A 12513-nucleotide genomic window follows, 5' to 3' on the forward strand; every position below is an offset into this window, starting at 1 on the left:
GTTCCTTGCAGAAGGTTGATCTTGCATAAGATAAGTGGTTTGGTGTGTGTTTTTGGTTTTGTTATCACTTCCCTCCACCCCTGATAAAAATCATATTATTCAGGCAAGATAAACCTTTTAACAGCCATTAAATAAAAGCAAAAATTGTTCAAATAAGGAGTGTGTTTTCATACAATAAAGCTGTGCTGGTAGGATGATAATGAAGAAAATTTCATGAATCTAAGAAATTGCCAAAATTCTGTCAAAGCTTACAGTGTATTGTCAGTAAAAGAGTAGAGTGGGCCCTAACAAAATTGGGGGGCCTCTACTGTTGGGATTGAGGTACAGTAGATGGGCTGCTTTGCCCAAAAAGTGCTGGTCATTGGACCAGCAGTTTTTATATAGTGTCTTTGAACCGTATGATCCTAAAATTAACTGGATGAACCAGTGTGGTCTTCCTAATTTTCAAATTAGTGTACTGCTTGAAGAAAGACTTTCTTTAAACAGTAAGGTGTGTATAATCTGCTTGGATTGTAGGCAGACTTCTCTAGCACCCTTCACACCTCCTGGCCAATTATTTAGATGAAATGCATCTATGAAAACAGTTTCTTAAAGGCCATGGGTGACAGATTGTCAGAGTTGTGAAAGAATAATGATTTGAAGTAGATAGGTACTTGCAGAAACTGGATAGTTCCGTATTATGATATCAGGTAGTATTTTTATGACTCATCTAAATACCAGGCTTCAAAGGATAAGTGTTCACTTTTAAGGTGGGTAAGGAAGAAAGATCCCCAGTGGTTACGTTATTTTCTGTTCTGAACTTTACAATTTTTGTAGTATAATCCAGTAAAAATGCTGGGAATATTTTGGTGTGTCATGACAAGATTTTCTTCACCCCAAATCTGACATCACTGGCGAGTTCATGGTTGGATGGCCTGTAAGGTCACAGTTCTGTTAATAAGTGGGCATCATATAATGAATTTATTCTGGGTCTTCCCTGTCGCCACTGTGGGAATTTGTTGAGGATTGCTACTAATAAATAATGACCTGTGTTTGTTTGAGTTAATTTGTCTGTGTAGGTATTGTGAGCTGGAGACTGCCGTCCTTCCTCTTAACTCTAGGCAGAGGAAGAGCACTGCAGGGTTTTGCACTTCTGTGAGCATGGTGAAGACCTGAAAAGTTAAGGTGGTAAATAATAGTGAGGTGGTATTACAATCATACTCTGCTTCCTTTTAGGTGAAACAACTTCACTTTAACACTGGCAAAATTTTAATTCAAGTTCCTGATTTTATTCTGCATAGATTAGTTTCAGAATTTTTAAGTGAATTCTGACTACGGCTTTGTGCCGTGTTTCAGTTGCAAAAAGTTTATCTTGGCTCTGCACCCTGTCCCTTTTTTTTTTTTCTTCTTCCATACAAGAGTGGTGATGCATTTGCTTGGTCAGAGATGATGGCATTATTTGTACCGTGCATTAGCTATTAATTTTCTGTCTATACACAGCTCTAAAAACGTACACACAGTGCTCTTCTTTTCCTCTGCCTTACTTAAAAGATCCAAACAAATTTCACTTGATTCTCAGATTTGGTAACTGCATCTTTCTGTGTTGACAGCGAAGGTCACTTGAATATGCTGGGTAGTCTTACTTGTTTATATAGGTTTGCAGGTGTCACAGCCCGTGAGGCAGCTGTCTAAGGCAGATTCTTCACTTCCATCAGCCTCCCAGGCATTTTTTCCTACATTAATTTCCAGTTGTTACTTTACCTGGTTGGAAGCGTTTGAAGAACATTCAGTTAGGAAAAACTATACCACCACCAAAATCAGTTTTAAGAGCGAGAAACATCCTAAGTGAGGATCATGATCCCAGCAGTGGTGTCCATGATGTCTTTTAGACCTACTTGGAAATACGTAAAAACTGGTTTTCAGAATTATGTAGTAGCAAGCATAAAATGTGTTACGGTGATGATTTGCTAGCGGAGGTGCAGATGGCAGTGGAACAACCCTTAACCTGTGATAACCGATTTATGAGGACTAAATTGATGGTTTCCTTTCAATTATTGGGTAGGCATTAATATAAATTTTTTGCTTTTTTAGGAGAGCAAAATGGTAATTTGATGTTTTCTGTAAGCTGTAGATGAGGATATTCAAGGGTCTATTCTGAGTAGACTGTGGTGCCAGAATGGGTGGTCACTTAAACTGTAAACAGGTGCTTGTGATTTCTTTTATGCCTGGTACTAATAATATTCTATACCTGCTTTTGGCTTAACAAGCTTTTCTTCCTGCATATTCTTGAAAATTTTATGATTTCCCCTTAACTTCATGTGTAGCTAGTGACACAATTTGACATTTGTGGTATTTGATAGGAAGATGGTCAGTGTTTAAATGAGGAAAGTGAGATAACCCAGTGGCCTGGTTACTTTCCAGTTGATTGTATTTGGTGACTTGTGTAATGGGACCAAGACAGAACTTCTGCTGTCTAGAGGGAGAATGAGGTTTAGGCACTTCAGAGCATGCCAAGATGTTTGATGTTAATTGTCAAACTTCAATAGTGAGATAAATTCTAAGAAGTTAGATGACTTTCTGCAAGCTCATATCTTAGAGATGCCTTGTAGATGCCATTGCATCATCCTGAAGATACTGACTTTATCAATAAAAGACACAAATTCAGATTTAAATCCACAATGCTTGTCTGATTTCCCTTTTGTAAGTGCCCCATTTTTTACTACAGGCTCATTACGTGTTTTTTCTTGACAATCTAGTGTTTGACAAGAATGAGTGTGTTAAAATATGTTTATCTCAAAACTGCTGGGCTTTTGGAGACTTCAGCTAAGATACTATGCTTTGTCAGACGGGAGAAGTGTATTTATTAGGTACTGTATGTGCTTCATTGCAAAGTGGTCTGTGTTCTTGAAATTCTGGGAGGAGTTTGCAGTTACACATTGTGCAGCTACTGAAGATAGGGGATATTTTGCTTCAATTGCTTAGTAACTTGTGGATTAGTCTATAAAGGTGCATTAGTTTACTGACCTGTGAATAGGGACAGCTGAGGTGCTATGTATATCTCTCTTAGACTTGGTTGGGTGTTCTGTCCTACTCAGTGGGTGACAGACAAGGAGTGACTGGCATACAGGCAGGATTGTTGTGTTTACTTCTGACAGTCGAGTGAATTGCAGCTTTGCTCTACAGTCAAAAGCTGCTGCTGATGCTTTTCAGTTTACTACTTTAAAAAAAAATAAAATCACTTCTAGCAGTGGCACCCAGTGGGTATAATATCTCCTGATGGTGATCTATTAAAATGGGATGGAAGTTGTTTTCTATTACTATTGCAAATTATTAGAATGATTTTGGTTTTTAAAAAGTACTGAATGGAAGTTATGGCATTGTTTCCTTTGAAGTCCTTAGTATTAGGGACATAGAAAGTTGTGTGGGTTTGTTTGGTGGTTTTTTCTTTGTTTTGGTGTTTCTAAGTGCAAAACAAAAGTGAACAATGCTAAGAAATACTTGAAAAATTCTGTAACCAGGTTTCTGCTGAAAGGTACAGCAACTAGGCTCTGTCAGCACACAGCAGTAAGCAAATGTACTTTGCATTCAGTGAGTCTTTGTCACCTCAGTGAATGTGATGATTTTATTTTCTTCACTAAATTATTATTTTTGTCAGTTTGTAATATTAAGTTCAGTCTTTAAGATCATCAAGGTCTTAAAAAATAAGTGTATTTGAAGTTAACTTTTGAAGAAGATAGAATATTTTCCTTTTGCTTGGGTAAAATAAAACTGGTGAGATCATTGCAACAGATAAAAGTGATTATTTTGTTAAAAAACATGTGATGTAAAATTTCCTGGTTTTAAAGTGAACTGACTCAATCTTCTGCTTTCTTTCATTGTTTTTATTTTAACAGGGTTTGTGGATGCACTTAGATGTTTGCAATGAGCACTGTGGCTGGCATGCCCCAGTGTTTTGGATACCAATGCATAGGACTCCGTAGTAATCGAATTTATCAGAAACGAACGTCATGAGCATAGTGATCCCGTTGGGGGTTGACACAGCAGATACTTCTTATTTGGAAATGGCTGCAGGCTCAGAGTAAGTATGTGAACATAAGTTGTAAGTTTTCTTACCATTTTTTTCTTCTCCTGCCCCTGCTCTACTTTTTCCATGCAGCTGAAAGAGAAGCTTTAGGAGTCTCCTTAGTTTTATTGAATCTTTGATTATTTAAGAATAAAGTGACAGTTATTAATGTAAGTCAGTTTCTTCCTCTTCAGGGGGAGCAAAGAAGAGAAGCTAAAGTGTTCTACAGATGCATATTTTCCTTGCTTATCAGATGAAGAAATATAGATGCTACCTCACTTGCTTTTCATACTTAAAATACTTTGCTTAGCTGAATTGTCTAATACCATGTTTTCCCAAAATTTTTATGTTGAAAAGCTAGTAGAAATTTACTTGTTAATCATTGGTTATTAAGGATTACAAAGAGCTAACGAAATCCTGAATTCAGGAAACCTTCTTTACATGAAATAAGCATGGTGAATTTCTGGGATTAGGAGGTTTTGAGGGGGAGTTGTGGGGTTTTGTTTGTTTTGGCAGGGAGTTGTTAGTTTTTTGGGGGGGGTTGGTTTTTTGTGTGTTGTCTTCTCTCTAGTATTGTCTGAATCTCTAGAGTATGGATAGGCTAAGGCTTAGGTATTGTTGATCTCTGACTGGAGATTTTTCCTGTCAAACACCTTTGTGTCTGTTACTGACTTACCTGTGGAATTGTGAGAAGATAAATAGCATTTTGGATAACTTGACTTTGAAGAGGTAAAAGACTGAGGTGGTGTTATCCTTTCACCACTGTACATAGGTACCTTACCTTATTGAGCCCTGCATATTTCAGAATAGTATCTGGTTTTGGTTGGTTTTTTGTTTGTGGGTTTTGGTTTTTTGTTTGTTTTTCTTGTTTTCTCTATTGCTTTTGTATTAGTAGAATATATGACAGGTGAGTGTTTTTGGAAAAGATAAGTGTCAAAAGATACTATAGTTTAAAGATAAAGAGAATTTGTGTAATCCATGGTTAATCTTTGGTACTTCTTTGCATATGCATACAGAAAAAGCACACCACTTTGTTTCTTGCATCTATTAAAATACTGAATTGATCATATATTAAATTGAGTTTTGGTATGTTTGGATTGGATTTTTTTTTGTTCTGTTTTTTTTAACCACTTGAGATGCTAGTACTCTGTGCCTTCCTCTGGACCTTTGTTTAGTAATGTTAAAGATTTTCCTTATCTTGGGTTACCACAAAAATGCATTTGCTTGTTTCAGAAGCTGAAACAATGGATTAGACTTCCTTTACATACATGCTTAAAATCTTTCAGAAATTGGAAATATACTTCCTAAAATGGTTGTTCATTTAACAGGTGCAATAAATAACTAAAATTTAAATACCTTACTCTCTTTGCTTGAGAGTGAGCTATGTAATACTACTAAATTTAAGAAGCTAATGGGTTTCCTTCAAAACTGAATGAAACATTATGCGCTGCAAGCAGAACTCTTGAGCAGCTTTTTAAAAGGATGTTTCTCTCATTTATCTAAAGAAAACCAAGAATATGCAGTTTAAAGCTTTTTGCCACATTAAACTTCTAAAGCTGTTTTGTTGATCTCTTGTATCGCGAACACTAGTTTCTTTGGTGCAGAAACTTTTTTAACTTCAGTGACCCATTCACAGGTCTCTTCATTATCTTTTTCTGTGGTTTACTTTTATGTTTAGAGAAGGTCATGATTCCCGAGGTTGCTGACATTCCTTACACACACAGCATGCTATGCTGAAATTAAAATAAATGTAGTTGTTAGTATAAACAAGATAGAGTTCTCAGTGTATTGTTTGCTTGATACTGCAGCATGGCAGCCCAGTTAGCAACTACTTTTTTTTCAGATTTTAAGTGACTGTTAGCAATTAGATTAATTCTTGTCATCTCTGCAGTACTTACGCTGATAAATGTGTAGCTGTGTGAATTGGATTACACTGATTTAAAAGCTGTGTCACTGTCTGAAGTGTGGCGCAAGGGTGTCTCTCTAACCTACCATCTTGCACAGTTGTAAACTTTTTCTGTCACCATAGATGTGATTTACATGTATTTTGTACATTTTCTGCTAGAGAGTAGCAAGTTGGATATACATTGTATTGATAGTGATAAAAATTGTCTTTGAGCAAGTTCTGGGGTTTTCTGAAAAGGGAGGAGTTGGAATTTCTTCACTGTGACTGACAGGTCTGATATTGCTTCATCGGTTGCTGAAGCATGAGCAAACACAGGAATGGGGGAGTGGCAAACCTGATTATGTAGGAGAAGGAGCCTAGGAAAATAGTTTAGGATAGACTCTTAGCGCCTACAGTTTTTTCCTTATGCTTCACTCTAAGGTATGAGCCTATTAAAAAGGTGGATAGTTTATGTGATTATGTAGCTTCACATATTAATTTAATTATCATAGCAAATAGCTACATGGAAAATTAACTCATTAAAAGGTTTGAACACCTTGAGAATCATAAAATCACAGAATAGTTAGGGTTGGAAAGGACCTTAAGATCACTGAACTGGTGAAATGTTCTGTCTCTTATGTTAACTTGTATATAAATGAGCTCTCCAGTGGTGCATTTGTCTTTGTAGTGCCGTAACAGTCAGAACGCATACATAGTTTGCCTTTATTTAGAATCATAGAATAGTTAGGGTTGGAAAGGACCTTAAGATCATCTAGTTCCAACCACCCTGCCATGGCAGGGACACCTCACACCAAACCATGTCACCCAAGGCTCTGTCCAACCTGGTCTTGAACACCACCAGGGATGGAGCATTCACAGCTTCCTTGGGCAGCCCATTCCAGTGCCTCACCACCCTAACAGTAAAGAACTTCTTCCTTATATCCAGTCTAAACTTTCCCTGTTTAAGTGAAATGAAAGATGAATATATGACTTCTTACTGTTAAACACACTGTAATAGTAAGCAGAGCCAGCTATTTGGGAAGGTTCGAAATGTACTTCCTGGCTTAAAAGAGCATTAGTCTAGTTTAGAGCATGAGTATAGGCTACACATAGTGAAATGCCATTTATGGTACTGCTCTACTGCTGCAGCCTTCACTAAATGAAAACTTGTCATCCCTTGACTGTTGCTGAAACAAGGATTTACTTGTTTTAGTATATATTTTAGGACAGTGGGAAGCTTGCCACTTCCTACAGGTACCAGGCCAGCCTGTACTTGCAGGGCCTGCTACAAAATGCTGAAGGTAGCAGAACCCAGTCTGGTGGAGAAGATAGTGCTCAGTCTTTGTTGTCTAGGTAGCGAAGCCCATCAGAAATAGGAAATACTGGTTTTCAGAAAAAATACATTACATTCCTTCATCTGAGCTGATCTTCAGCCAAATACTGCTCACATGTGCTGGTGCAAAAGGAAAACAAACCTTGACAATTAGACCTGTGAAACTGTCGTGTGGCAGATTGATCCTGCTGGAGCAAGAGGTTTCATCTGGAATTTCGACACTTGCAGGAAATACCGTGACTTGAAAGCTGGGATACACACCTGCCTTAGAAGATTTTAGCTTTATTGAGATTTTTCTTTCCCGTTTGTATACAAGTGGTTGATGGCCCCAGATTCTAAAGGACTGACTGTATTTTGGGTGTTATCAAAACCTGGTTTCTTTTTATTATTACGTAGTCAGAGGCAAAACAGTATTTAAAAGGTATGGATGGGGAGACAGGACTTTTTAAAGAAGAATGACTAGCGCTTAGAATGTTTGATAGTTGATCTCTTAATGTAACTTAACTGTGCACGTGTAGAAACTGTTTTTTTGAACTGTCTGATCTCATATTGCTTATTTAATTTCTCTAATGCCATCTGCTGGCAACATGCAGAATATCTTCAGTTTGCATCATACTTACGAAGAGTAGGAAATGACCCAGAACACGAGTTATTTCACTTGCAGACTGAAAATTATTTGGGGGGGGGGGGGGGGGGTGGTGTAAAAATATGGGTAGCTTTGCTTTTTTAAATTTATCTGACACAATACTATGTTCCTGTTCTCAAGTTACAGGAACGTCTTAAATCATTGCAACCCAGGAGCACGGGGAAAGCTTTTCTTCTGATGCTTTTTATTTAGTTACTTCTGAATATTTTGCACCATTTTGAATTACCACAACACTTAAAGTACATGAATTTTAGCGAAATGCCGTGGTCAGTTTGTCAAGGTAATATCTGTTAATTTTAGCAGATAATATTAGGATTTTAGTTTCAAATATATTCAGATATATTGTAATGAAAACATTATTTTTGATGAAAACTAAAAATACCATCAGTATCTCCCTTAGACCCTAAAGGTGCTGCTGTTTAAGTTGAAAAATGTGGTATACTCAGAAGATTGCCAAGCTTAGTACCTCAGTGTTACAGAGCTGGCTTATGTTCAAAAATAAAAGCAAGGAAAAGCTCCTAGTGTTCATTCACATCTGAACGCTTACACGTTTTCTTCCTGAAAACTAGCTGCTTAGGATGCCCATAAAAATACCAGTGGTAAGATTAGGGTGGATGTCTCTAATACAGTAGTTAATACCTTGCTACTTGAGCCCTGCTGTTTGAGTAAAAATAATATTTTAAATTGATTTTAAATTGAGTCATGTTTCATGCTTGAATCGTCTGCACAAGTAAATATTTTACCAAGAGGTAAATTCCTTCCCAAAGCTCTGCAATTCTGAGATGCTTGTTTAAGAAGGCCTTGTCCTCTGGACAGACAGTAGCATCAAGGTTGTGTTTGCTGTTTAGGATGAGGGTCATGTGCATGGTGGGTAGAAGAGGTGTAACAAGGAATTTGGTGAAGGGCATGTTAAAGTGTTGGCAGACCTGCCTGCCAAAGTTAGAAGGTTGTCTGCTTCTGTGGAGAAATGATACTCATTCTGTGCTGCTTATGGGGTGAATACTGCTTTTCTCCTGACTGCAGTGGAAGCCTACATTGATTAATTTTTAGCTTCAGTGAATGCTGCCCCACCTCCTTCCTATATCTGTCTCCTCCATGCTATTCTCCACCCCAGTTTAGCATTTGAGTGGATAAATGGGACAATAACAGATATATTCAAAGCTCTGGTGAGCATCTATTGTAATTCAAAGAAGTATCAGCGGCCCCCATGATAAGCATTTGAAAAACATTTGCTGAAAGCTGGTTTTGCTCTAATTTTGTATTTAAGTTAAAACTTATAGTACAAATATTTAATTTCCTTTGTGTCTCACCTCATTTTCTCCCACCCTCTTACTAGCTTTCCTTGCTCAGGTAAAGCAGTGCTTTTTTCTTTTTTAACCCTGTACTCTGAATCTAGTTCATGAGTATTAAAATAGTTGGAAATTAATGCATTTGTTTTCCTTATTTCATTTTTGGAAGCTTAATGCTTCTGCTTCCCACAACTGTTATGCCTCTAAATTTGGTTCTCTTAAGTGGTTTATAAATTGCCAAGAGTGGGAAGAAATGGTTTTAGGGAGTAGGGTATATAGTCTTGCCTCTTATTTTGAAAGAGATTTAGAATGCCTTTTTAATTTTTGTAGTCAGTGTCAGAGCTCTCCCTTTTTTTTTTTTTTTTTTTTTTTAGGACATTTCCATTCTGGTATCTTTCACTGAATGCGCCTGTGTTGAAATAGCTGGTATTTAGGTCATGGTAATTCTTAATTTTAATGAAGGAAACTCTCCTGTATTAATTGTGGCATTGCTGAAGGATGGATAGTACCTGAATTCCCCACTTCCTGCTCTGAAAGCCGAGTATTTTCCATATACTGATACAAACGGGACCTGTGTTGTGCCTTGAATGCATAGGGGGTAAGAGTAACTGTGCTACTGTTTGTCCCATAGAATAGATGTTGGAGAGTAGCAATAGAAGAAATACAGTGTTCCAAGACCATCTTGAACTGGAGAAAGATAAGTTAATTTCTGCCCTAGCTGTGATGGATGAGTGGGTAGTGACTCGTTCATAGGCATTTTGGTTGGCTAGATCAACAGAAGGATTAATCGGATGATATTAATGGTGTATGACTGCTGCACAAATGCATTTGTAAATAGGTAAAGGCAAATCTCTTGGAAAAGCACAGCTTTTCCATCTTCCATCTGGTGGTTTGGTTTTTCCATTGTTTGGGTGTTTTTTGGGGGTTTTGGTTTGGTTTGTTGGTTTGTTTTTGGTTTTTTTTAAGTCATGGGTTTCAACCTGGCAAGTATGAGCTGCTTCTAGAAGATAATTCCAACAAACTGAATAAAATCGTTTTCAAGTTGAGGAGCGGTGTAAGAGAGTAAATGAGGATTTTTCTGGGTTGGTAACGAAGGGCGAGTGTTGTCAGAGTTGGGTTTTATCTCATGCTGGTCAGAAGTTGTATTTCTAATGTCAGTACGTAACATGATTTGTGCACTCACATGTTTGCTCACTCCCTGAAAAAAATGGAGCCTGGTGACTCTTACTCATTAATGGTGTCAAAAAAAGATGGTGGTGGTTCGTTTTTTTTTTTTTTTCTTTGGATTGTAGAAACTTAAAAAAAGTAATAGTTAAAACACTACTGGGTGATGACTTTAATTTGATCATGTAGTAATGATCAAATTAGTAATGATCATGTAGTAATGATCACATGGGGAAATGGGCCCATTAGTAGTAGGGTGCTTTCAAGCAGACATGAAAATACTGTGTATTGTTTTTGGAAAGCTAATGGCTTACTATATTCATAGAAAAAAATGTTACCAGCAAATGTAAGTTCCTGGTGGCCTTTTAAATCAAATTAGTACCGCTTCATGGCATAACAGAAAAGCCTCTACTTAATATATTGCCATCAAAGAAAAAATGCTTTGTTTTTTTCTTTAAACTTAAGAATCAATAACTTTATGTAAAAACTCAGTTCAAGGAATTAGAATGTTTCTGGTGGAAAGTAGACTTCATACATAATGAAACTAAAGTTAGAAAGTGAACAAGGCTTGATCTGTGATGCAGGTCAAAAGCCTTTTCAATATTGATACTTTGTCCTGCCTTTCAAGGAAAAACAAACACAAAAACCAGCCCAACCAAAACCTCCCAAAACTAACCAACCAAAAAAAAAAAAAAAAACAAACCAAAAAACCCAACCAACTAAAACCCAGGCAAACCCAGAATAATTAGGTAAATAAATTAATTTGAAGCTTGTCCTGGCGTGATTAAGTCATATGCTGCAGTGAAAAAGCTACAAGTTACTGAACTGAAAGTTGTCTCTGACATGAGAGTGTCTATATAAGTGCTTGCATGCATGCACATATGAATGTAACTGCTGAAGAAGAGTAATAAAGTATAATTTCTTGTGCTCAGAAAGATCTGTTTTAGTACGCCTTATCTTTTTGTCTTTCATGTTGCAGTTTAGTGCATATAAACCGTAGTTTGCCTATTAAAGAAGGTGCTGCTTTTCACTACCAAACCCTCTCTCGCAATTTCTTACCCTCTTTTTTTCTTCTATTTCAAGATAAATCGTGAAGCTGCCTTTTTACGTAGGTTTGCCCTACTTGTGATTTGTGTTTGCAGAAACCGCACCCTTCTGCCTTGACTACGGGTCTGTATGGATGCTTGTGGGGGTGCAGTAATGCGGCCACTAGATGTCATTGCAGAACTGAATAGTATTGGTGGTGGTGTAGGCCTGTGACAGTTTGCAGTTGCATCTCAGCTTCTATCTTTTGACATAATTAAGCTGAAGTCCTTTCTGCAGCTTCTGTTACAACTCTCCAGGCATGGGCATACGTCCTGATGACTCCCTGACGAAGTGTGTAACATGCTTTTCTGTCCCAGATTTGCAGGTTATGTCATGTGATCTAGCATGCACTTTTTTGAGAGAAAAATTTTGTCGCTTTGAAGAGGCATAAATTCTCTGCTGCTCTGGAAGCTTAATTTTAAATGAGAGTGTTTGGTTATCCCTCTCCTACCACCCTTTATTTTTTTTGGAGTGAGGGAGCTGTTTGGGGGTCTGTGTCCACCCCATCCTGCTTTGTATGCTCCTTTAAACAGAATCATCAGGCAATTAATCAGAAGTTGTGCAACAAGTGCCTTTAATCTATTAATATAAATGACATATTAATTGCATTTATTTTTTCTTCTTTTGCCTTGCAGACCAGAATCTGTAGAAGCTAGCCCTGTGGTAGTTGAAAAATCAAACAGTTACCCGCACCAGTTGTATACCAGCAGCTCGCATTCACACAGTTACATTGGTTTGCCCTATGCAGTAAGTTTCATGCTAAGTATTCTGTAAAAAAAATAGATTACGTAAAATGTGCTGTTCTAAACTGAAAAAAACTCTGATTCATGTTGACATTTTTATATCTTACTGGGAGTTGGGTAGGTTGACTAAAGATGGTTGATTAGAAACGGAATACAGAACGTGATGCGCTTACAGGTAAAGCATAGTTGAGAAGGTAGAAAACAAGCATGAGCAGTGGCAGAAACAAAATTTTGAACTTAACTAAAAAATAAGTCTCTGAAGTCTTTTACAAAGTGAATTCTTACTTTGGCTTAAATAACCTTCAGTGTATGAACATTTTAAGAG

General features: G+C 37.3%; 1 protein-coding gene across 6 annotated transcripts in view; it reads left to right on the forward strand.

The window, feature by feature from the left end:
- KMT2E (lysine methyltransferase 2E (inactive)) overlaps positions 1 to 12513 on the forward strand; it is a 57751-nt gene that overhangs the window by 13345 nt on the left and 31893 nt on the right. For 5 of the 6 annotated variants that reach the window (XM_062638259.1, XM_062638258.1, XM_062638263.1 and 2 more), the window contains 2 exons: positions 3873 to 4057; positions 12081 to 12192. In XM_062638259.1, coding sequence (XP_062494243.1) covers positions 3987 to 4057; positions 12081 to 12192 — 183 coding nt within the window. In that variant the 5' untranslated portion in view covers positions 3873 to 3986. Of the gene's footprint in view, positions 1 to 3869; positions 4058 to 12080; positions 12193 to 12513 lie in introns of all 6 variants that reach the window. The other variant, XM_062638260.1, reaches the window with a different exon arrangement.

The sequence above is a fragment of the Pezoporus occidentalis genome, unplaced genomic scaffold, assembly GCF_034315485.1.
Source record: "Pezoporus occidentalis ecotype Australia unplaced genomic scaffold, CSIRO_AGI_Poc_V1 ctg56, whole genome shotgun sequence".
Taxonomy (NCBI): domain Eukaryota; kingdom Metazoa; phylum Chordata; class Aves; order Psittaciformes; family Psittacidae; genus Pezoporus; species Pezoporus occidentalis.